The sequence below is a fragment of the Trichoderma camerunense genome (assembly GCF_050948025.1).
Source record: "Trichoderma camerunense strain CBS 138272 chromosome Unknown V8C40scaffold_5, whole genome shotgun sequence".
NCBI classification, from domain to species: Eukaryota; Fungi; Ascomycota; class Sordariomycetes; order Hypocreales; family Hypocreaceae; genus Trichoderma; species Trichoderma camerunense.
The window spans coordinates 378818-400300 of NW_028145365.1; the positions used below are offsets into that span (position 1 = coordinate 378818).

A 21483-nucleotide genomic window follows, 5' to 3' on the forward strand; every position below is an offset into this window, starting at 1 on the left:
CATACTAGGCCATAGTTGCAGCACAATGGATAGACAAGCAGATGCATTGAAACATCTTTCGTCCCTTATTATCATATTCTTTGTTACATGCATTTCCTCATGGTTTCTTTTATCCTCGTCTTTGAAAGTGTATTTCCATTTCCATTTATAGATCATGATGATATCAAAGGAAGGTATCAACTCGTACAAAGGAATAATGCACTTTTAAAAATACTCTGCAACTTGTATATATGTCCTCGTAGAATCACCCCAAAGAATTCAACTGTAATATTCCTCCACTTACATCCTCCTTTCTGATAGCCAATATCAGAATTCAGTAGGCCATCATGTCTGAAATAATACAGGTATATCTCACACTATTCAAGGTCATATATCTCCAAACAAGAAGAAAACTAATCATCTTAGTCTTTCAAGAAACATGTCATCAAAAACAGATGGCGCCTCGATGGCCTCATCGGCCAAGGAGGCTTCGGCAGCGTCTACATCGGTATCTCATCCTACCCTTCCCTCAATCTCAATCCAATCCAATCCACCACTAACACACGAAACATTCAGCAACCGACCTCCAAACAAACCAAATCGTCGCCGTCAAACTCCAAAACCTCCCCCCAGGTAGTGCATCCTCACCCTCTCAAATGGACAATCTCGAAAGCGAGTCCTTCTACTATACCCTCCTCCGCAACAACCCAGGCATAGCAACCCACCACGAGAACGGCCGTCAAGAAAAAATCGGTCGCCAAGCGGCCCACGAGTTCATGGTCTACGAGCTCCTCGGGCCCTCCCTCCAGACCCTCTTCTACCGCTGCGGGAAGAAATTTTCGCTCAAGACGACGCTCATGCTGGCGGACCAGCTGCTGGAGCGTCTCGAGTTATTTGACTCACACAAAATTGTTCATAGGGACATTAAGCCGGACAATTTCGTCATGGGCTTTGGTAAGGAGAATGGGAAGATGGTTTATATCCTAGACCTTGGTCTGGTTGGTGAGTATACGAAGGACGAAGGGGTTGTTGTTGCGCCTAGCTATGCGTTTTGCGGTACTTATTATTGGGCACCTATAGCAGCTCATCTGAACCGCGTGAGTACATATTTCATCCCCTTTTTACCATTATCTGTTCCAAGATCTAACAAGATTCCCCAAAGTCTCAATCCCCCAAAGACGACCTCGAATCACTCGCCTACATGCTCATCTACTTCGCCAGCGGCTCCCTCCCCTGGCAAGGCTACGCCAACGAAAAAGAAAACACTGCCGCCTTAGATCAGCGCGTCACCCGGGCCAAGCTCGGCCTCCCAATCAAACAAATCTGTAAAGGCCTGCCCTCCCCCTTCGCCCGACACCTCATGTACGCCCGCTCGGCCAGGTACAACCACAAGCCCAAGTATGCCGAGCTGAGGGCAATGTACAGGAGGTTGATGAAGCGCTTGGGATATAAGTACGATGGCGTCTATGACTGGGATTTGCTGGAGGATGGTAGCAGCAACAACATGCAACATGGCCCAGAGCTTACCTTGGTACATGGCAGTGTGCAGCAGTACAAAGAACTGTCGGTGGACTCGGAGCTCACATTGGTAAATGACAGCCTTCCGATGAAAAAGATGAAAGAGGAAGATGAAGACTACAAACTCCCTGCCAAAAAGCCCAAAGGAAGACCCAAAAAGGCCGAAAAACCTCGCGCAAAAAAGGTCAAGGAGGAACAGAAAGCGCAGGAAGAAGAGACAAAGCAGCAAAACAAGGAACCCGCCAAGCCTCTACGAAAACCCAGAATCATATTCATCAAGAAGAAAAAGAGTGAAAGCCCTCCTCCAAGAACACGGCGGAGCAAACCGGCCCCGGTAGAGAAGAAGCCCAAGAAGGAAAAGAAGGAAAAGGTCGTCGCAAAGAAAGTGGCCGCAAACAAGGCTGCGATCAAGGTGGTTGTCAAAAAAGCGCCGGCAAAGAAACCCCGTGCCCGGACCTAGACGTGTTGAGACATATATATCTTTGACGACTAGTAGAGCATGAGGTTCATATACATGTATGAAGCACGTATTTGTATAGTACTGAGAGTAGAATTTTGTTTTTCAACAAGGTGGCGTATTGGTCAAAAGCGTAGTTTGCAACAAAATAGTCAGTGTTCACATTGTCACAAAATAGCATAGCAGACGAAAAGCACATAAAACTTTCCATTTTTATTTAACAAGCCCGGCTTTTTTTTGTCCCTTCATTTCCCACAAAGCCACAAAGATTTCATATCCTCAATAATAAACACAGACCGTACACAACCCGCCATTGCTGTCACTAGAAAAAGGGGTATTTTGAAAACAAGCAATAGTATGCGCCGTCCCATATGTTGGAGGCTAATCCGCCCAGCTATCCGCACGTAAAATCTTTCAGCTGTACCCCCCACCCTCCGGCTGATGTATCCCTTAAAATCGTGATGCGTAGACGAACAAAAAAATCCAATAAAATATCAAAACCAAAAAAATATACCGTGAAGTCATAAAGTAGAAAAAAGCGTCAGTCGCTCACAAGGCTTTTTTACAAGACATTGCCTCCAGAGTTCAGCACTATACAGTTGTGTAACAGGTTGGCGCCTTCGTGGAGCAGCTCCCATCGAGAGTTGTCAAAGGTATCCTTCAGGACCATGAGCAACGCCGTGTTGCCGTTTATTCCTCTCATATTCCTCAGCTCATTGGGGTCTGTCACCCCGCCATACTTGCTGAGGTAGGCTCTCATCTGTTGCCATTGTTCATGGTGGCCCACCGGCGTCGATCCAGCCAAGCAAGGTCCCTCGACCGCAAACCCATAGCACCAGACGACCAGTGCCGCGAAGTAGAGGACCCAAGGTCGATTCAAGAGCACATCATCGCGTGTCTCGTATGGCTTGTCATGATCAGGACTCGTCGAATACGGAGGTCCAGCTTGATCGGGCACAAGAACAGATAAGAGAAACTTGAGTGCGTAATACACCGCATCGCGAGCCCTTGCAGACGGTGCCCAAAACTCCTTGATTCTTCGCTGGGCGCTGAGGAATTCTTGATGGCCGATAGACCGACCAAGAAGCCGCTTCGCCCGAGCAAACATTTGGCAGTCTACAATATCGGCATGCATAGCCATGTGGGCCAAATGGTGCAACACCGTACGGCTCTCAAATACGACGTTGAAATCTTGCTGTTGTAGATCCAATCGATAGGGGTCAGATTCGTTCTGTTCAAGCGCCTTATCGAAGTTGGACTTCCATGAGTCGTATGCCCTGGTGAGAGTTGCCCGCCACTTGTCTCGCCCGCCAAGGGCCTGAATGACGCCTCCTCCTAGCACGTTGACTTGAAGATCACGCTGGTGCATATGATATGTGACACTGAGAAGCCCAGCCATAAGGACTGATCGGCCGAATGGTGTCGTCCGTACGTCCTGATGGCTCAGCGTGCGTTTCAGGCCCTCGAGGAACGTTACGGGTTTGATGCCACGGGATATTAGGTTGGCTTCGACTCGACCGACTTCAGCGCTGCTGGCCGCCCTCCATAGTGACTCATCACAAGGGAGCGTTAGCCTCATCTCGTGGGCTACCATGACTGCCGAATGGCCAAACATGGTGGCGTGAGTCGAGTCGATGATGAAGGCAGCAAAGGCAGCTCTCCGAGTGGCCTCGTTCGTAATCCAGTGGTTCCACCATTCGTCTGCTGTGTGAGCTATACCGGAGGCCGAAGATTTTCGCGATCCGTCGGAACTATGCTGGGGTGGCGAATCCAATGTCGATTTTCCAATGAGAGATCGTCCTCTCCTCATCAAGGTAACCGTAGTGGCGTGGTGAATGTGAGCTCGCTCGTGGAGTTCTCTCGTTGAATACATCTTTTCGTAAAGCTCAAGCAGGATCAGCGTTTGGAAAACCCATAACTTAGCGGGAGGCCGAAAACTGCGCTCCATGAATACTTCCCATCGCAAATGCTCCGCGAGGAAATTGGAAACCTCAGCGCCTGCCATTGTCACTTTTGTCCCGTGTGTTCTATCCAGGCAAGCGGCGCCAATGGCCATGATGGCGATGAGCAAAAGGTTGGGTGTCTTCTCCGTGGCAAAGGTGGGCTTGTGCAAGATTGGCATTTGATCGCTGAAATGGTACCAGTACGACCCAACGTAGGCCTGCATCATCCGTCTGCTTAGCATGTGCTCTCCGGAAGAGCGGTCGCCGCCCAGGATGCTGTTGCGCCGTTGTCTCGCTGAAATGTCCTCATTGTCTTCTTGGAAGCGGTCGCTAATCAGGTCAAAAATCTCCTGGCTACGCTCCTCTGTGATATTGGCCTCTGGGGCATGCTGCTCCAAGATGTTATTAACAGCCATAACATCTTGTGGGTCAGAAGGAAAGAATCCCACAGTTGAATGTTCGCCTAAGAAGTGGTCGTCGTGACTGCCATTCTGCGAATTGCCGTAACTAAAAAGGGGCATTAGCTTGGTATTATAGCAGATCCCAGCTGGGGTTGCGTTGAGTTTTGCTTACGGTAGGAGAGGAGGGGGCAGCGCCTGTGGGTGAGGAGAACCATTTGCTGGCAAGGAGTTGAACAGATATGCCATGAAATCCTCGGGCATCCCTACATACGGAGACTTGTTGACACCATCGTCAGCAAATACGGGTCCACTGCTTGACATTTCCATGTGGTCCAGCATGATCATCTCGTTTGGGTGATGATTGTGGGCGTCAGAATACTGCGCCGATGCTGTTGTCGTTCCATGAGACGGCGGTCCATCCCTCGGCGGCGCTGGGGCCGTTTGTAAGTGAGAATATTGTGCTGGCGGCAAGCTAAATGGAAGAACATTATGCTGAGGCACGAAGCCGGCAGTTTGTGGAGTACTGCTAGATTGGCTATGGTAGCCTTGTCCACTGGAGGCTGGTGATATCACGCCATATGGCCCGACATTGGTTTGGATCGACGGCCGGGTCGGTCCATGAGAAGGCTGGCCGCCTGCTAGTCTGCGAGGCGCAGCCGCGCCGTGAGCGATGGGGTCACGCCCATACGCATCATGCCCAACAGACGACACACTACCGGGGAATAGAGGAGGACCGGCATTGTTAATCAGAGGGTAAGGGTCCCCCGGAGGCTCTTGGGGAGAGGGGTGATGATGATGTATTGGTGGGGGTGGCCTGGGATCATGATATGCAGGCACGGGCACGGGCGCAGAAATAGGCACAGGCACAGGCACAGGCCGACTAGAATCAACGGGAACGAGTTTGGGAGAAGGAATAGATGCCGCATGGCTAACCATGGAGTCTCTTCTGTTGAGCTGTGAGCCCTTGGCTGTATGCCGGTCCATATGACGCTTCAACAAGTCGCCTCGAACAAAGGTCCGAGGGCAGTCTGGGTACTCGCAGCGAAAAATTTGTTTGGAGTTGTGGTTAAGTTGATGTCGATATCTGAGATGCTGTTAGTCGAGCATATCTGACAAGGGCTGAAGAATGCAGACGTTGTATATCCCGCACCAAGAAGACGCACGGGTGCTGCTACAGCCAGGAACGGTATCGATCCCAATTACCGTCCTAGGAAGAAGCAACGACGAAAACACGGGTATCTGAATTGTTCAACTTACAAATGCTCTGCTCTTGAGTAGCTCTTCCCACAGCCCTCGGCGTTGCATTCGAATCTCTTCTCAAGGCCCTTACGGCTCCGCCTCCGCTTGCGCGTTGGCTCTTCGGAATTTGACGATGCCTCATTCTGGTCATCGCCATTTCTCTTTGGGTTCTCATCACGACTGGGTGTCCCATTTTCCGTCTTGGCAACTCGGACTTGTCCAGAGTCTTCTGGCGACGCGCCGCTTCCATCGCGGGCGGAGCCCATGGCGGTGGAGCTGGCCGGAGAGATGGGTAATGTTGGCTTTGCCGCAACAGACTGAACACTAATAGTCATTGCTTGATGTGAGACGGTTTCTCTCTTGGGTAGAGACGTCAGGAGGGCAGAGATCGAGGGCCCACCAACAAGGTGTGGACAGCGTCAAGGGAGGGATCCGGATCGCCGCGTCGGTAGACGGGAAACAAAAAAAAAAGCAGAGAAACGATTGCACAACGGCCTCGACTCCGATCAACAGCCGCTCGAAGATATTCTTCCGCGGAGTGGCTCCCCTTTTTTTCTTCCTCTCTCTTGTCCTTGATCTCTAGTCTTGCGGGACCTCCGTGACTGGACCGGCAGCGGAAGCGGGACGCAAAAGGACAACACAGAGACAGGACAGATGTTGGACTTGGCGAGACGATGTCCTTCTATGTCAGCCTGCCTAGGAAAGCGATTATAAAGATGCGCTCAATACAACATGGCTGCCAAAACCAGCCCAACGGAACGACCCGGCCAACGGTTAAGATCCGGGCCCGATCATGCGAGGGAACGAAGAGGCTCGGCGAGGACTGGGCAAAGATGATGGACAGCCGATAGCGCACCGTCGTGTGACTGGCAGGGCAAGGCTCAGCACCGACACGGCGGCAATGGCAGGGCAAAGCAGGGCAAAGAAGCGCAGAAAAAGTGCAGTACAGGGCGCGTAGCAGGAGAGACTCTGGCGAGACTGAGGCTCACGATGGAGTCTGGCGTCTGGCGTCTGGAGAGGGGCGGCGACGGGTGCGGGACTGGGGGCAAAAGCTGAGCGACTCGACTCGACGATGGCCTCAAAGCTGAAAAAAGCTGGAGCTTGCCCAAAAGCACAGATGCCTTGCGTGAGCAGAGCAGATCCGAGCAGAGCAGGGCAGATCCTGCGAGGGCGTCGAGTCGACCGTAGCCGTTTGTCGGGCCGGGCGTGTTGCTGGTGAGTTGCAGCAGTCAGCAGTCCTTTTTTTTTTTTTTTTTTTCCTGGTCCCTTTTTTGATGGTGATGGGACGACAAGATGGCGCGGGCACAATGGGCGATCAGATGGAGATTGGGCGTTGCAAAAGAAGGATTGACAGTGGAGGGACCCCCATGGAACGTCGCCCCATGCTGAACCATGGGGTCACCCATGGATTTACTGGCACTAGCATGCTGGGCAGGCCTAGCACATGCACTCCAGCGCTGCACTGTAATTGCTAAATGCACCTACAAGCGCTATTTTGGGGGACTGAGCCAGTGAGGGCGAGGCGGGCGGGCCTTTGCAAGCGATGCTGCGGCTGGACCCCTGATTGGGTGCGCAAGAAAGGCTGGATTAGACTGGACAGGGTGGGCAAAGAGGATGGAAGAAGTTGAGAGCAAAACGTAAAAAAGGGCTGAAGTTTGAGTGCATCGTCTGCAGTACATGGATAATGTTCTTCACTTAGAGGATGCATCACCACTCAGTCTACTTGTGATGCTGTACGAAGAAAGAAAACGGCTGTACTCGTACCCCGTCCATCGTACACTTCAGCTCGGCTACTCCATACCTGTCCCTTGGTCTTGCGGAGTTTTATTTCCCGTCCAGGCACTGAACATTAACCGCGCAACCGCCTTGTGGAGGCTGGGCTGGATGTCGCAGCCTGGAATCATTCCCAGCTCAAACTCCCTCGGCGGAATGCAGCAGCACCTTGCAGAGCGGGTATTGTCCAACGCGGGAGCCGTTAAAGCCTAACTAACTGACACAGGCAAAGGGTACGAACCCGATGCGCGTAACGAACGGCTGATGCTCCCCCGGCCGTTACCTTTGTCTTGATGAGGGAACATCAGCGGGACAGCACGGCATTGATAATTCATCAAGTAATCCAATGTTGTCGTGCTCCGTGGCTTCTTCGTGTGCTAGTGCTATTCGATGCACGCACGCAGTCTTGCCTCGCATTGCAGCGGCATCTCGCCAACAGACGGCCATCGGTGTTTGCTTGTGCAAGTGCTGTATACTCGGACAGTAGGCGGGACATTCGGAGGCGAGTCCCATGTTCGTGATCCATGCCCATGGGAGGGAGGGATACCCCAGCACAGGCCTACCATTCACGACCCTGGCCAAACCCGTCAATGTTGCACAGCATGAGCTCCCACGTAGGTACGAGCCGTTATGCCAGCCCCAGAGACGCCCGCTTCGAACCATGTCGTCGTCTCATAGGTCTGCAGGCTCGATGAACGGCCTGTTGAAGACAAGTCAAGCGTCCAATGCGAGCACGTCAGAAAAAAAAAAGTTGATGCCGAACTCACATGCTAAGCCCATTGCACCTATTCGCACACCCATTCTCAGTACCTCTCCCAGTAGTGCATTGTCCTCAGCCTTGCTATGTCACCCTCATCGGCTGGCGCGGCCTGACCCGCCCGCTGTGGAGTTTAGACTTCCCTTGCAAGCCGCAGATTCGAGAGAGGACATAACAAAAGAGAAGCAGAGAAAAAAAAAACTGAGTGGCTGCAGCCCGGTGTAGTCTGTGTAGCAGCGGGCCCGACTGAAAGCTAATCGGGCGATAGCCACAAGTAAGACGCACAAACCCCCAAATGCAAAATGCTAAAAATCGAGGCCATGGGGGCAAGTCCGGTCCGTCGAAGTACCTCCTCGTATAGACGCTGGTAACACCTTGATCGATCTCGCGATGCTCCGGTGCTTGGGCCAGCAGAGCCGAGCCTTGAGAATGCGGAGCATCCCAATCATCAATCCCACCGGCCAAATAATCGCCGATTACGCAGCGGGCCACCACATGACATGAGCACGCCTCAATGCCCACGCAGGCCGTTGGCACCGGTCCCAAGGCGCGGAAGACGCCGAGATCAACGTTTTCCGAGGCCAAAACTCCGTTTCGCATGGATCGTCGCTCTTGATCAGGGAGGTCTAAGTCGAGGAAGGATGCCGCGTGGACAGCCGTTAGCTTCGACGTTCTGTCTAACGACCCGGCACAAAGCCGTTGGCGATGGGGGCGCTGGCCAAGTGCGGGGGTTAGCGGTCGAGAATCCTCAAGCCTCCACGCTCGCGATGCTTTGATAGGCCAGAAAGCTGGATCAAGTGGCAGCAGGTCGATTGTTGTTGGAGCAATACCCGCGCCGCTGCCACGGACCAGAGCAGGGATCTGCTGAGCCCACGCCAGCTGAATGGCAGATGCATCAATCGAAGCACTTGGGGCGTCTGTCTGCAGGTTCTCGGTCAGCATTTATTGACTGCTCATATGCAAATGGTACATACCATGTTCGAGGCCGGGGTTTGAGTCAATCGAGCACACGCAGAGGAGGCCTACTCGTACAAGGACAGAGGAAGCATCCATGTATGTGCCTCAATGTAATTGCCTCATCATTTTCTACCAAAAAGCAATCACTGACAGCAATAAGACGCACTGAACATATTGCTTTTCTCGTGTCCTGCAAGTCAAAGAGATCGGATCTCGCACTGTCGGGCCGAATGTGCCTTTGATCCAGCGATTGTACAATGGGGAGCTGCGACCTCCACTTACAGGCAGCATTCTACAAATTTTCACCACAGCTTGCATCCAAATGCCATCAAATGTTGCTGCCACGGTAAATTTTCTTCTTTTGATTGGTATTCTCGTATAAGAATAAGCAAACAGAAGCATGCGTGTTAGGTGGTTCAGCTGACGCCGCCTTGATTTCCAGGCAGCATGGGGAGACAGTCAGCCTCCAGTGTCGCCAAATCAATGCGGCTTTCTAATAGGAGTAAATGGCTCTTCAATCCACAAAAGATGTGACAATACAGAAAAGGTACTTGATGAGGTGACTTTCTATTGGTGCTACCATCATTGCTACCAGCCCAAGATGCCTGCCATTTTGCCTAATCATGTACTCTATATTGCGCTTCAAATATTCCTCGAACATTACTTGTAATATGGAGTAATACGGAGGACAAACCAAGTAGGTAATAAACACCAGAACAGGCATAGTACAATGGTGGATACATGCTCTGAAGACCAAAGTCATATCACAAATTGCAGCGTAGCGCCGATTCGCATTCTCTCGTAAAATCTCATATAAAGCCAGTGGCTGGACGAGAGGCTGCAATATGGGAGCTGAATTTTGCCCGTCTGTACTTCACCTCAGGGTTGATCTTTTCCCTTCTCCTCAGACCCCCGCTGCACGATGATCCCACTACGACCCCCTTTCGAGCCTTGCCAAGGGGGAAGGGTAGTATTATTCAATTAACTTCGCATACCGAAAACTTGGCTTGCGAGCTTAATTAGACATGCCGTGGGATCCTCTCACGATCAGCCGTAGAGATCGGCATTCCTTACCATGTGAGATTGGGGGCGACAGATACACATAACCGTCGATGTTCGACTGCGGAGATTGTTGTAAATATCCTTGAATTGTGTTATTAAATCTGCAAACACTTGGCTAAAACTTCTACAGTTGTTCGATAACCGGTATCGTGGTTGAATCTTAGATCACCGACGCCCATGCCTGGCCAGCCTTGGTGACAGTCACCCATCCGGGTCGTACGACTTGCAAGGGAGAGGATCTCCTACGCTTCCTGACGATGACGCCTTTAACGCCATGCAAACGGGATAGGTGGCTCAGCTCCAGGAGCCATCATGAAACATCTTTCGCCACCGGCACGGGTCTGAGCCTTTGGATTAGCTCCTGTGGACCTTGAGAGCAGCCACCAAATCCTTTACCCGACCAACGACTGCTTCGGGAATGTCACGACAACTGTCATCGCTGTATTGGTCCCTCACAAGAGACCAAACGACCATCATATCCTATCAGTTTGCTCAAGACTTTCCGCAGAACTGCGCCTCTTCCTGCACGATGTCAGCATACGGAGGTTCCCGGGATGCTGGTAACATGCATTCAGAGTGAATTGCATTTCATCGACCCAGCTCTCGAGGGCGGCAGGGACACGGATCTGTCGCTGAGCTATGCGCTGGAACAGAGTATTGTCCAAGGCACTCACCTGACTGCGAGAGTAGCGGGTTTTGCTGCTCCTAACATCAACAACAAGGAAGCTGTATCCCGTGACGACAACCCCCAATGCAACTTGCTCACTCCCGATCCGGTCTACAAGAGGAATGCCCTGGTAAACAATAATGTACCTACGTGTGCTCGAGATGTCCTGTCAGAGCATGTGTCTCTTGTTATCATCGGAGCAGCAAAAGAGTCCTTGGCCGACGGATTGGATGAAGAACAACTCATAAAAGACGCTCGACATTAACCGCAATGTCCTCGCTGCTTGATCCAAGGACACTGGAAATCATCCCCGGCCTTCTCATAAAGGTCTCTTTTCCGACAGGGCCGGTTCTGATTGGAGGATGAATGGCTATGAGACTTGCCTTTTTGGATACATGTATCTGTAAGCTTTGGCCAGAACCGCAACCGGCCTCTACGGGTAACATTGGATTAGTACCTATTCTCGGCACTGTGCACGCCGCAGGTCCGCCCGCACGGAGTTATATTCCGCACGGACAAAGACTAGGTCCGATCCCCCACGCCGAAACGCCCCGCATAGTGCTCACAACACAGTGCGTGTGAACGGAGATAAGGCCTACAAGTCGCAGCCGGGCAAGTGATATGGCATCATCACCTAGCCCGCCTCCTGATAGGGAATCTGTCACCTCAACTTTCAGCTTCGGCACTGAGGAAAGCTTGCCGTTCATCACACAAAACACAAGATAACATGGCCCATCTAACGACGCTGCCAAACGAGATCCTTCACAACATTCTGCAATGGCTGGCGCCCAAGGATCTCGAGTCGCTACCCCGCGTCTGTAAAGCACTTCACAGCTTCGTGAAAGGGAATCAGAAGTTGTGTGAAGACATTTATATCCATCATTTTGTGAGTTTATTCGCGGGCCTTATTTCTCGTTTTGATGTATTGGGAGCACGAGTTAACCATACGAGCTAGGATTCGCCTCCTGATGATGACGACAGACTTGATTGGGAGACTGAGCTGCATGACATCGTCAAGCTCGAGAATATCTGTCACCGTGACAATGTTGAAGACAAGGTAGGTATTGATGTTACTGGCTCACCAATCTGTATAAATAACCATGCGCTAACCTACCATTTACACAATACAGGAGGGTGAGCTGAGTTTTGTATACAAAGTAGTGACTAGGCTGCTTAAGCATGCTTCACCCGCAAGCCATGCTGTGGAAACATCCGACACTCAGTATGCGTCCAGGAACGCAGACTTTCTCAATACCATCTTTGAAGACGAGTCCAACCGTAAAGCCTTTCTTCAGAAGTCATCTCTGTTTGAGAGGGTCTACAGAACTCAGCACCACCCGTTCCCAGCTTTGGATAAGAAGCAACAACAAGAAAGCGCCAAGCTCCACTGCTTATACGGCAAGCCAATTCTTGAGACTGGAAGGCTGCGATCCGCGAGGACGTACCCTTATGCCTGCTCTAAAGTGTATGATATTCGGCAGTACACCAACCGGACTCGATGGGGCCCATTCATGGATGAAGCTGGCGATTTAAAAGTAGATTGGGAGAAAGTAGAGGCTATTCTCATTGTACTCGGAAGTAACATTTACACCAAGAAGCTCACGCGGCTCTTTAACGATGTTTGGGACAGCCCTTTCTCTGGGTCGTGGAAAGGCAGCTTTATATCCTCCCCCATCACCGACCAATCGTCACTAGATGCTATGGATCCATACGGCGTGACCGGCACTTGGTATCGAGTATGTTATCTTAGATCCCGATTTGAAATAACCTGTGGCCAATAGCTAAACTTGCTTGCAGATTGTATGCTTCCTTGACTACAACGACTTCTTTAGTTACAACTTCACAAACCCCGAACGAGACGAATCCCCTCTTCACACGCTCGACGTTGGGGAAGCTACTCGTCTTATCATCATGAGGATTCACGTCACAAAAATCGAGCAGGCCGGGCCGGATTCGGAGTACTCCTCGGATCTGCCAATCGTCCATTATGAGGGCATCTCTCGCCCACTTGATGATTCCTGGGACGATAATGCGTCCTCTGATCTCCGAGGTATGTATCTTATTTGCTGCGGTTGCTTTATTGATAAACGTTGCTGAAGCTAAAGACTTTACTTCGAAAGGTACTGTTGGTTTGACCAAGGAGGGTGAGGTTCGATGGACATCAGTATCCATCTTTCAGGGACACGAGCGTTGGAAATCAGAAGGCGTACAGCTTAGCGGCCCAAAAAGTGGCAAAGTTATCGGTAACTGGTTTGACAGGTAAGTCTAAACACTTGTGCGTCCCACCATTCCTATTCCTCAACTTACCCGAATGTTTTGCAGAGACTACGATCCTCATGGCCCCTGTGGGCCATCTGCCTTCTGGAAGGCCAGCGATTCGGAGACAGCGCATGGTACGCACGCTGTTCTTCCCAGAAACTTTCTCCTATGGAGCGCACTGATTCAGATGGAAGATTCTGATCCGGAGGGCGACATGGAGTACACTATGGAGAATGAAGAGGAAGAGGATGAGGATGATTCTGAATCCGAGCCGGTAGCAAATGAGCTGCCAGAGCTGTTACTGGATGCGGAATTGGAGATTATTGAGATTACCCATCACATCGAGGATCATCCAGAGCCGTCGTATGGGGCTTGAACTGTTTCTATTGCTTATGGCGTCTATATAGGATGACGGGTCTCTTTTTCTATTATACTAGCAAGCTTTCATACCAAATCCCATTTCTCATTAACAATATTCGTCAAGTTGGAAAATGCATGACCATTGCGTGTTAGAGCTTGGAAGGTTCTGGTTCAACAACATCAACATTCGCCTTGTTGTGCTCACAGATGCAAAGCAGCTCGTTGTCACTTTTTCTTCTCAGGGTGCCTCGCAGGGCACACAGTCTCTTGCCTACTTGTAGGATCTCGCACTCCACGAGTACTTCCATGCCGGCTGGTATGGGGCGCATATACGTGGTGTTGAGGGTGCGGCTAACGCCCATGGTCTGCCAGAAACCAGGCTTGCTAACGAGCACGAGGACCAAAGATGTACAGAAATCAAGTAAGGACGCTGCAGCGCCGCCGTGAAGGTTGTTGAAGCCGTTGGTGTGCTTGCCTTCGACGGTGAAAGAAAATTTCACCGAAGGATGGCGGAGGGCCGATGATGCAGATAGGACTTTGATGTTGGGTATGAGGTTACTCATCCACCGCTGATTCTGTGGGTTCGTTGGCTTTTGTAGTTTTGCCTTAAAAGATAGGTTTGAGAGTACCTCTTCACTGTCTTGCTGAGAAAAGTGATTTAACCAAGCCTCGACTTTTCCGACGTCGGTGTCTTCGTGGGCGATGTCGTTATTGTTGCTCATCTTGAATGAGTGGTTGATTCAGATGTAAGGGAGATGAGATGAGACGGAAGGCGGCGTTGGCTGCGTGGAAAGATTTCAAACTTGTCCCGATTTATTTTGTATATAGATAGTATTGAATAATGATGTTATGGTGTTTATTTGGAGCGAATTTGACCGCCAATTGCGCAAATGCAACGGTAGTTGATGTCTGGCGAAGTGGACGTGATTAGTGAGAGTTTGAGAATGAGATGGGAAAGGGTCGGATCGGGCAGGGGAATGAACCTCGGTTTGGATCTCGCTAGCGCGGCAGCTTAGATTGTATTCATTATTAGCGGATTGATGCCGGCCTTATTTGGCTGTAAATTGGCCACATGTACTGCGCATTCTTTGGTACATAATTGACAGGATGAGACGAAATTATAATTTGAGTGATGCTCCGACGTACAGGTAATAATTAGTGTATCTGCCTTTCAGTAGCTAATCGGAATACCGATCTAAGAGGAAGTGCATATGCTTCCATGAACTTGGATATTGCTCGTTGAAGTGTCCATAAAGCCAACAAATACCCGGGACTCGGTACCAAAGCGTCTGAAGAGACGGTGGAATCGATATGCTGTGAGATTGTCTCTCTCTCCATTTGAGCTAAAAGTACAAATTCATTTAATTATTTCAAATTACATCAATCACAAATCAGATAAAGGAGCCGATATACGGTACTCTCAGTGTCCATATGAAATCAACGTTTCCGGGGAATCTGGGGCAGGCGGCGGCACTTTTACCGAGGCACTTCACATGGCTGAAGCGTCATTGGCTTAGTGCGTGGACCGCGCCATGCCGAAATCCAGGCTATTGAGATGAGATGTACCTATTCCTCCTGACACTTTCACCTCATCATCAACAATCCACCATATCGACATTTTCGTCTCCTCCATCCTCGCACCGTTTCTTCTTTTTTCCTATTCACGGCATATCACACGAAATACAGCATCAATCGACGGCGACGGCAACAGCATAGGATTAACAGGCACTGCTACGGGCAGCGGCAAAGCAACAACAGCAGCTTCATCAGCAGCTTAGCAAGCCGCCGCCATGGAGTTCATCACGGCCCTCAGGGGCACTTTCGACGGCCAGAAGCCCTCGCTTTTCGAGGTCCTCTCCGAGCAGCAGCTCAACAGCCTGCTACCGCCGACGCTGCGATACCTCCTGACCGTCGCCACGCACCGCCATCCGCGATACCTACTCCGAATCCTCAACTCCTTTGACGAGCTATACGCGCTGTTGATGCTTGCCGTCGAGCGTCACTATCTGCGCACCCGTGGCGGCTCCTTCACAGAGAACTTTTACGGCCTGAAACGCGAAAAAGCGCTTCACGGCGAGATCCCGAGAGCAAGCCTCGCCGCGCCGCATCTGGTCCGCGAGACCCTGAAGCTCACGACCAAGGATGTGTGGCAGAACCTGGCCGTGCTGGTCGGCGTGCCGTATCTCAAGCGGAAGCTGGACGAGTCATACGATATTAATGCGCCCCGAGCGCTTCTAGGCGCGGCATACACGCGGATGCCCGAGAATCCGACTCTGCGCGATCGATTCATGCACTACTACAGATGGTTTCTGCGCAACATCTATCCGCACGTCAACGCGGCATACTGCTTTGCCATGCTGGCTTTTAACCTAGCCTACCTGTTCGATCGTACCAAATATCACAACCCGCTCATGTGGCTCATCGGCACGAGAATACGAAGGATGACCATGGCCGACTACCAGGCCATCGACAAGCTATCCGAGCCGGCGAGTAATGCCGCCAAGCCCGGTCCGCGATCTCTGCTGTCTACACCTAAGGAGCTGGCTTCTAGGGCCATGTCAAGCCTCTCTCTGCTGCTACCTATGAGTATTTTCGCACTGAAATTCCTCGAGTGGTGGTACCAGTCGGACTTTGCGAAGCAGCTGTCACGAAAGGCGGCTGAGAGCATCGAGTTGCCTCCTCCCATTGTATCTGGCAAGGGGTCTTTCGGCAAGAAGAAGAAGGAGGAGGGCAAGGAGGAAGAGGAGGAATCAAAAGAGGTGGCCATTACGGAAAAGGAGGCGCCGATTGCAACGCCGTCCATGCTCCCCATCTTTGTTGTTCGGTTCCCAGAAGACTCTTCCCTGTGCCCTATTTGTGTGGATGAGATCGTCACCCCAACGGTTTGCCAGACAGGTGTTGTCTACTGTTATACATGCATCCACCGATGGATTGAGGGCATGCATCCTAAGCAGGAGGAATTCATGGAAGACCGCGAGGGCAAGTGGGAGAGTGGCCAGGGTCGATGCGCCGTTACCGGAAAACGTGTCCTTGGTGGCACAGAAGGCCTGAGGAGGATCATTGTATAAAAGAGCCTCCGTAATAGCACACGGAGGGTCGTGGGAGGATACCTGAGGGTATCATATATATACAAGAGGTGGATATTATAGCATGACAGCCAGAGTTTAATTCGGCATGTACGATTAGGAACATGTACATCAAAAGATCTAAGCAAGCGGGAAGCAACTGTAGATGGAGGCATATCATGGGGCGTTACTTGGGCGAAATACCCGACCTGAAAATAGACTTACTTAACGCGCGTTTGTTTCAATTAAAACTTTTCAATGGCACGCGTCAAAAGCCTAGGATTTGCGCGACAGGCAGCCATTTCTGTGACTCTGTGAATTGAAAGTCTCACCTTCTGGAATGCCCTCTCGTGTGCGTTGCCAGCACCACCATTCTTCTCTGTCTTGGCCATCCCGGCAACGAGGCTTCCAGGAATTGGCATTTTCCCCTTTGCGCTCTAGACAATGAAGAAGCTAGGCAAATCTCCCGGGGAAACAATGCCTCTCAATGCCACGATGTCTGTTTCGCGTCCGGATTGAGCCTGGCTATAGTGTGTCTCACTTATTTATGGCCTTGATCGCCATGAGGTTACGGGTCAGAGAGGACATTCCAGGGCCTGGATTCAAGTCCTTTGTGAGATGTTCGTGTATATAATGTGCAAATGCCTTTTTCAGCTTTGAAAGTCCTTTCTTTCCATCTTTCCTTTTCTCTTATGACAAGCTGTCTTGAACCAAAAACTGCAGTATCAAGCGTCGTGCTGCAGTTGATTGAGGATGGAGTACTTTTTATCTACAACATATGCTGGAGAGTCTCTGCTCTCCAACTTTAACTGGTTCGATGGGGTAGATCCCTCTCACGGATTTGTTTCGTAAGTGCTTTTGACGTGGGTCTGACCATTGATTATGTTTGCTGAGCTGACACTTAATCTGCGTTATGTAGCTATCAGAATAGACAAAATGCCCATGCGATGGGCTTATACCAGATCGATGATAGAACAGGAGTTGTGAGACTAGGGGTCGACAGCACGAATAGCTATTCCGTCTCGGATAGGGGTCGACCGAGTATTCGACTTGAGAGCAAAGACACATTTGATCAGGGCCTTTTCATTGCCGACTTCTTACACATGCCTCCTTCACATTGCGGATTGTGGCCAGCATGTAAGTTTGACTTGATTCCTTTGTGCATCGCAAATCATTCAGGACATTGGCTTACCATAGATTATGAACAGTCTGGACGTATGGTGACAATTGGCCGTACGACGGCGAGATTGATATCATTGAAGGAGTCAACACTGCCCATACCAACATTATATCAGCCCACACGGCCGACGGCTGTAGTCAGGGCAATGACATACTCGGATTGTTCAGTGGCGAGCAAATAAACACAGAATGTGCGGTTGGCACTGATAACATTGGCTGCGGCTTTCATCCCTCACCTGACGACACTTCATCATATGGTGACGGATTTAATGCCGCTCATGGAGGTGTTTATGCCATGCAATGGGATAATATGCATATTCGCATTTGGCATTTCCCTCGCGGATCGATTCCGAGAGATATTGAGGCCAAGAAGCCCAATCCTGATACATGGGGACAGCCGATTGCTATTTTTGGTGGATCGCAATGCAAAGTTGACAATTACTTTAAGCACATGAGATTGGTTCTCAATATTGTGAGTATATAAACATATCCGTTCATACGCGATGGACGTTGAGAAAGAAGAGTATTCCGAGACTGACCAAGATATATCCAGAACTTTTGTGGCGACTATGGTGACGCTGTCTGGGGCAAGACGGATCAATGCGACGAATTTGCGCCGACGTGCGATGAATACGTGGCAAACAACCCAGAGGCCTTTACCAACGCATACTGGGACGTGCAATATATCGATGCCTACGAGTACCGTCCGCGTGTCCACGACCCGTGGCCAAGCTGGAATTCAACCCAGCCAAAGCCAAGCTGGAATTTGACTCTTCCTCGTCCTCATCCAGGTCCCTACAGCGATGAGCGTACAACGACTTTATACAAGCACACTCGCTTGACCGAGACTGTGACGGTATTCGCTACTGGGCATGTTCCTCACCGTCCCTGGGATGGTCAAGTTCCTGCTGCGACTACTGATGCTATTGAACCTGTGGCAACCAGGGCACCTGTCAATCCCATCAAGATTAACCACTATTCGTACCTCGGCTGCTTCTACTCAAACAGCGGCTTTGAAACATTCCGCGAGGTTGCTGACAACAGGGACATGACTCTCGAGCGATGCGTCGATCTATGCAACAAGAAGACTTATGTTGGCATCTTCGACTCCCACTGTTTCTGCGCAGATACTCTCGATGCTGAAACCTTGGCGACCAAAAAGGAGGGCCTATGCAACAAACAGTGTCCAGGAAACCAGTTTGAGTTCTGCGGCGGCATAGTCACGCCCAGGGACATTGATGCGCCACGCAAGAAGTTTGTGTCAGAGACTTTGCCGCTGCACGCGCTTACTGTGTATGGTTGTGTTGAAGACGAGAAGCTGGAACAACCGCCGGCGATGGCACCGGGATCGAATTGGACGGAGAAGGGGTGGTCTAAGACGATTATTGAGGTGGCTGAGGTGACTGTTTTCCCGGTTTCTGAGCAGGATTCTCGTGAACAGGGTTGGCAATGGGGTGGCAAGCATGAAGGTGGTAATGAGTGGAGTGACCAAAATGGTGAGAAGAACGATTGGCAGAAAGATGAAGGTAATAAATACGACGACGAGAAGCATGACGGAGACGATTGCGATTGTGACGACAAGAGCAAAGATGGACACGATTGGAACAACCATGAAGGAGATGGACACGGTCACAATGAAGGCGACTGGAAACAATCCGCTTCTTGGGACCCCTCAGCAGCGAAGGAAAAGGAATGGCAAGAGAAACCTGAGATCTCAGAAATTGTGATCCCAGTGACGGAGACGGTCGTTGACTGCCCCGAGACAAAGCAAGCTGTTGTGACACCGACATGGGCGCCGCATGTTGATCCTAAGCCTTGGGTGCCTTCTGACCCTCCTCACCCTCCTCCTGGACCATCACCATCACATGACGACCATTGGAATAATCCTCCTCATGATCCTCCTTCACACAATGACGATCATGACAAATCTCACCCGCCGCCTTCAACGTTCCCAGATACGCCTGTGAGCCCACCTGTGGTGCTTGTTGCAGGAGCACCAACAATCTATGCAGGGTTGGAGAAGTATCTGGTAATCTTGGGGCTGAGCATAGTGGTTCTTATTATGAGAATCATTTAACCTCAAATCCAAAAAAGAAAAGACAATAACACTCGGGACGGGGCCTTTATCTTTTGTATACAGAATACTCCCAGCATAAAGTGCGCGCATTGTATCAACATTAATCACAGGGATTTCTTTTGTTTAGTATGTAGCTTTTCTAAGATTTAATAAACGACAAATTCTTAATAATAGTATTTGTGCCGTATTTCTTCTCTCATTTTCAAAATATGGCCATTATACATCGGTCTTTGAGTTTCGTATCTAATAAACATCCAAGCTAAATATCTACGACCACCGCCCTATTCTTCACCTTGCCAGTGCTTCCATACATCTGAGCAGCGTTCACAAGCAGGCCACCTTGGTTGCTTCCGGGGCCTCCCATGATCCATTTCCATAGCACCGCATGAACTCCATGCAACAGCACGTAAAAGTGATCCCACCAAGCAGCGTTTGGAACAAAATCCCAAAAGGGCCCGCGAGTAGGCCGAGAGAGCAGCCGCTCATAGGCAAGCTGCATGTCGTCGAAGAAGATTGATTCCTTGCCGTAGCCCCAGTGAACATGGCCAAAGACGTGGAGACGAGGCTTGACGCGCCAGAGTTCTTTAAGCAGATTAGGATCGCCAAGACCAAGATCCAAGTGGTGTTTCTGGTATGAGACAAATTAGCAAGCTGAGTCCATAGTAGATAGAAGAGGAGAATTGTTATACCGGAGGGCAGTGTGTAACCAGAATATCGGTCTGAGGTGGGATTCTGCTAAACCACGGTGAATTGGTAGGCTCATATTGGAATCTATATTCGAGTCAGCATTCCAAATGTCCCAACTTGAAACCAATATCTCTCGTTGGCACACTCACGCAAAGCTCTCTGGTCCACATTCCGGAATGTCGGGCACACCAAAAATGGTGAGTTTACGTCCATGAATCTCTTGCACAGTCAAGCCACTTTCAAGATAATGCAGACCCTCCAAGTTTACCACAGCACCAGCCTTGACGTCCGGGTCGAGGCGGCTACGCGAGTCAAACCAGCTATCATGATTTCCGCAGACGACAATTTTCACTTGATGAGGTTGGCTCTTCAGCCAGTCGAGCTGCTTTTGAATGTCTTCAGCGGTCCCAGAATTGGTCAAGTCGCCTGCGTGAATGAGAATGTCGCCCGCGGGGATGTCGACCACTTGGTCATGGGTGTCGGATATGCAGACGACTCGAATAGCTGGTTTGCCACGAGGAGGAACAAACGGCTGGCCTCGGAGGAAGAGAAATATGTGATAGAGCCTGACGGTGATGAAAGTCAATGGCGAGAGGAGGAGCTGGTCTAGGAGAGTGAGGCGCTCCCACTGGTTCTCCCGGCGAAGGCCGAGGAAAGTGAGCAGGCCCATGACGAGCGTTAAAGCAGCGCTGGCACTGAATATGGTGATGCTAAATCTGATAGAGATTGGCCAGCATTGTGGTGTTTTTGCATATGAAAATCTGCATGTAATGAGAAGGGCTGAAAGGTATGACGCAGCTCAAGAGGGATGAGCTCATGGCTCATGGTGTCAATGCTGCTCGCTGATTGGCCGGATGTTAGCCCTTCCCGGGAGAGGCTTAGCCCGGCTTTTCTGGAGATTTAATCTGGGATCTACCTACGGAGTAGCTGATCGTCAATGGCTGGAAATGGCTTCACATGACGAGGTTTTCAGCTGTCATGGATGATGCACGTCGTCTTTTTTCTCCTTTATTTCCCATCCCTCCCCAATTCCTTTCACTTTTTCTCTTATACCTTCCACCATATCGTCTATTTCTCTCTCCAGAGCACTCGTCAACCTCTTT

General features: G+C 50.5%; 8 protein-coding genes across 8 annotated transcripts; 4 read left to right on the forward strand and 4 right to left on the reverse strand.

Moving 5' to 3' along the window:
• Positions 1 to 326: 326 nt before the first annotated feature.
• On the forward strand, positions 327 to 1957 carry V8C40DRAFT_285886 (casein kinase 1; the record flags this gene model as incomplete). The annotated part of the gene is made up of 4 exons (XM_083222465.1): positions 327 to 344; positions 406 to 487; positions 556 to 1076; positions 1142 to 1957. 4 exons carry the CDS (start codon positions 327 to 329, stop codon positions 1955 to 1957), a joined length of 1437 nt encoding a protein of 478 aa, XP_083075372.1.
• Positions 1958 to 2516: 559 nt separating this feature from the next.
• V8C40DRAFT_273677 (transcription factor domain-containing protein) lies at positions 2517 to 5872 on the reverse strand (the record flags this gene model as incomplete). Its single annotated transcript, XM_083220518.1, has 3 exons — positions 2517 to 4404; positions 4570 to 5382; positions 5556 to 5872. 3 exons carry the CDS (start codon positions 5870 to 5872, stop codon positions 2517 to 2519), a joined length of 3018 nt encoding a protein of 1005 aa, XP_083075373.1.
• Positions 5873 to 7740: 1868 nt separating this feature from the next.
• Positions 7741 to 9291, reverse strand: V8C40DRAFT_169591 (uncharacterized protein). Its single transcript, XM_083211595.1, has 3 exons — positions 9042 to 9291; positions 8078 to 8988; positions 7741 to 7884 (listed from the first exon to the last, which is right to left on the reverse strand). Exons 1-2 carry the CDS (start codon positions 9042 to 9044, stop codon positions 8152 to 8154), a joined length of 840 nt encoding a protein of 279 aa, XP_083075374.1. The 5' UTR covers positions 9045 to 9291; the 3' UTR covers positions 7741 to 7884; positions 8078 to 8151.
• Positions 9292 to 11395: 2104 nt separating this feature from the next.
• V8C40DRAFT_238503 (F-box protein) lies at positions 11396 to 13483 on the forward strand. Its single transcript, XM_083214453.1, has 6 exons — positions 11396 to 11639; positions 11709 to 11810; positions 11884 to 12489; positions 12551 to 12803; positions 12874 to 13012; positions 13076 to 13483. Exons 1-6 carry the CDS (start codon positions 11481 to 11483, stop codon positions 13386 to 13388), a joined length of 1572 nt encoding a protein of 523 aa, XP_083075375.1. The 5' UTR covers positions 11396 to 11480; the 3' UTR covers positions 13389 to 13483.
• Positions 13379 to 14308, reverse strand: V8C40DRAFT_238505 (HotDog domain-containing protein). The gene is made up of 2 exons (XM_083214454.1): positions 14002 to 14308; positions 13379 to 13947 (listed from the first exon to the last, which is right to left on the reverse strand). The coding sequence occupies exons 1-2, from the start codon at positions 14092 to 14094 to the stop codon at positions 13522 to 13524; spliced, it is 519 nt and encodes a 172-aa protein (XP_083075376.1). The 5' UTR covers positions 14095 to 14308; the 3' UTR covers positions 13379 to 13521.
• A 651-nt stretch (positions 14309 to 14959) lies between these two features.
• Positions 14960 to 16705, forward strand: V8C40DRAFT_238506 (pex2/pex10/pex12 family protein). The gene has a single exon (XM_083214455.1). It carries the CDS (start codon positions 15163 to 15165, stop codon positions 16438 to 16440), a length of 1278 nt encoding a protein of 425 aa, XP_083075377.1. The 5' UTR covers positions 14960 to 15162; the 3' UTR covers positions 16441 to 16705.
• A 485-nt stretch (positions 16706 to 17190) lies between these two features.
• On the forward strand, positions 17191 to 19693 carry V8C40DRAFT_263653 (glycoside hydrolase family 16 protein; the record flags this gene model as incomplete). Its single annotated transcript, XM_083219487.1, has 4 exons — positions 17191 to 17285; positions 17357 to 17574; positions 17646 to 18088; positions 18170 to 19693. The coding sequence occupies 4 exons, from the start codon at positions 17191 to 17193 to the stop codon at positions 19691 to 19693; spliced, it is 2280 nt and encodes a 759-aa protein (XP_083075378.1).
• A 107-nt stretch (positions 19694 to 19800) lies between these two features.
• Positions 19801 to 21159, reverse strand: V8C40DRAFT_238508 (Metallo-dependent phosphatase-like protein). The gene is made up of 3 exons (XM_083214456.1): positions 20530 to 21159; positions 20383 to 20464; positions 19801 to 20321 (listed from the first exon to the last, which is right to left on the reverse strand). The coding sequence occupies exons 1-3, from the start codon at positions 21048 to 21050 to the stop codon at positions 19953 to 19955; spliced, it is 972 nt and encodes a 323-aa protein (XP_083075379.1). The 5' UTR covers positions 21051 to 21159; the 3' UTR covers positions 19801 to 19952.
• Between the last annotated feature and the right edge of the window lie 324 nt (positions 21160 to 21483).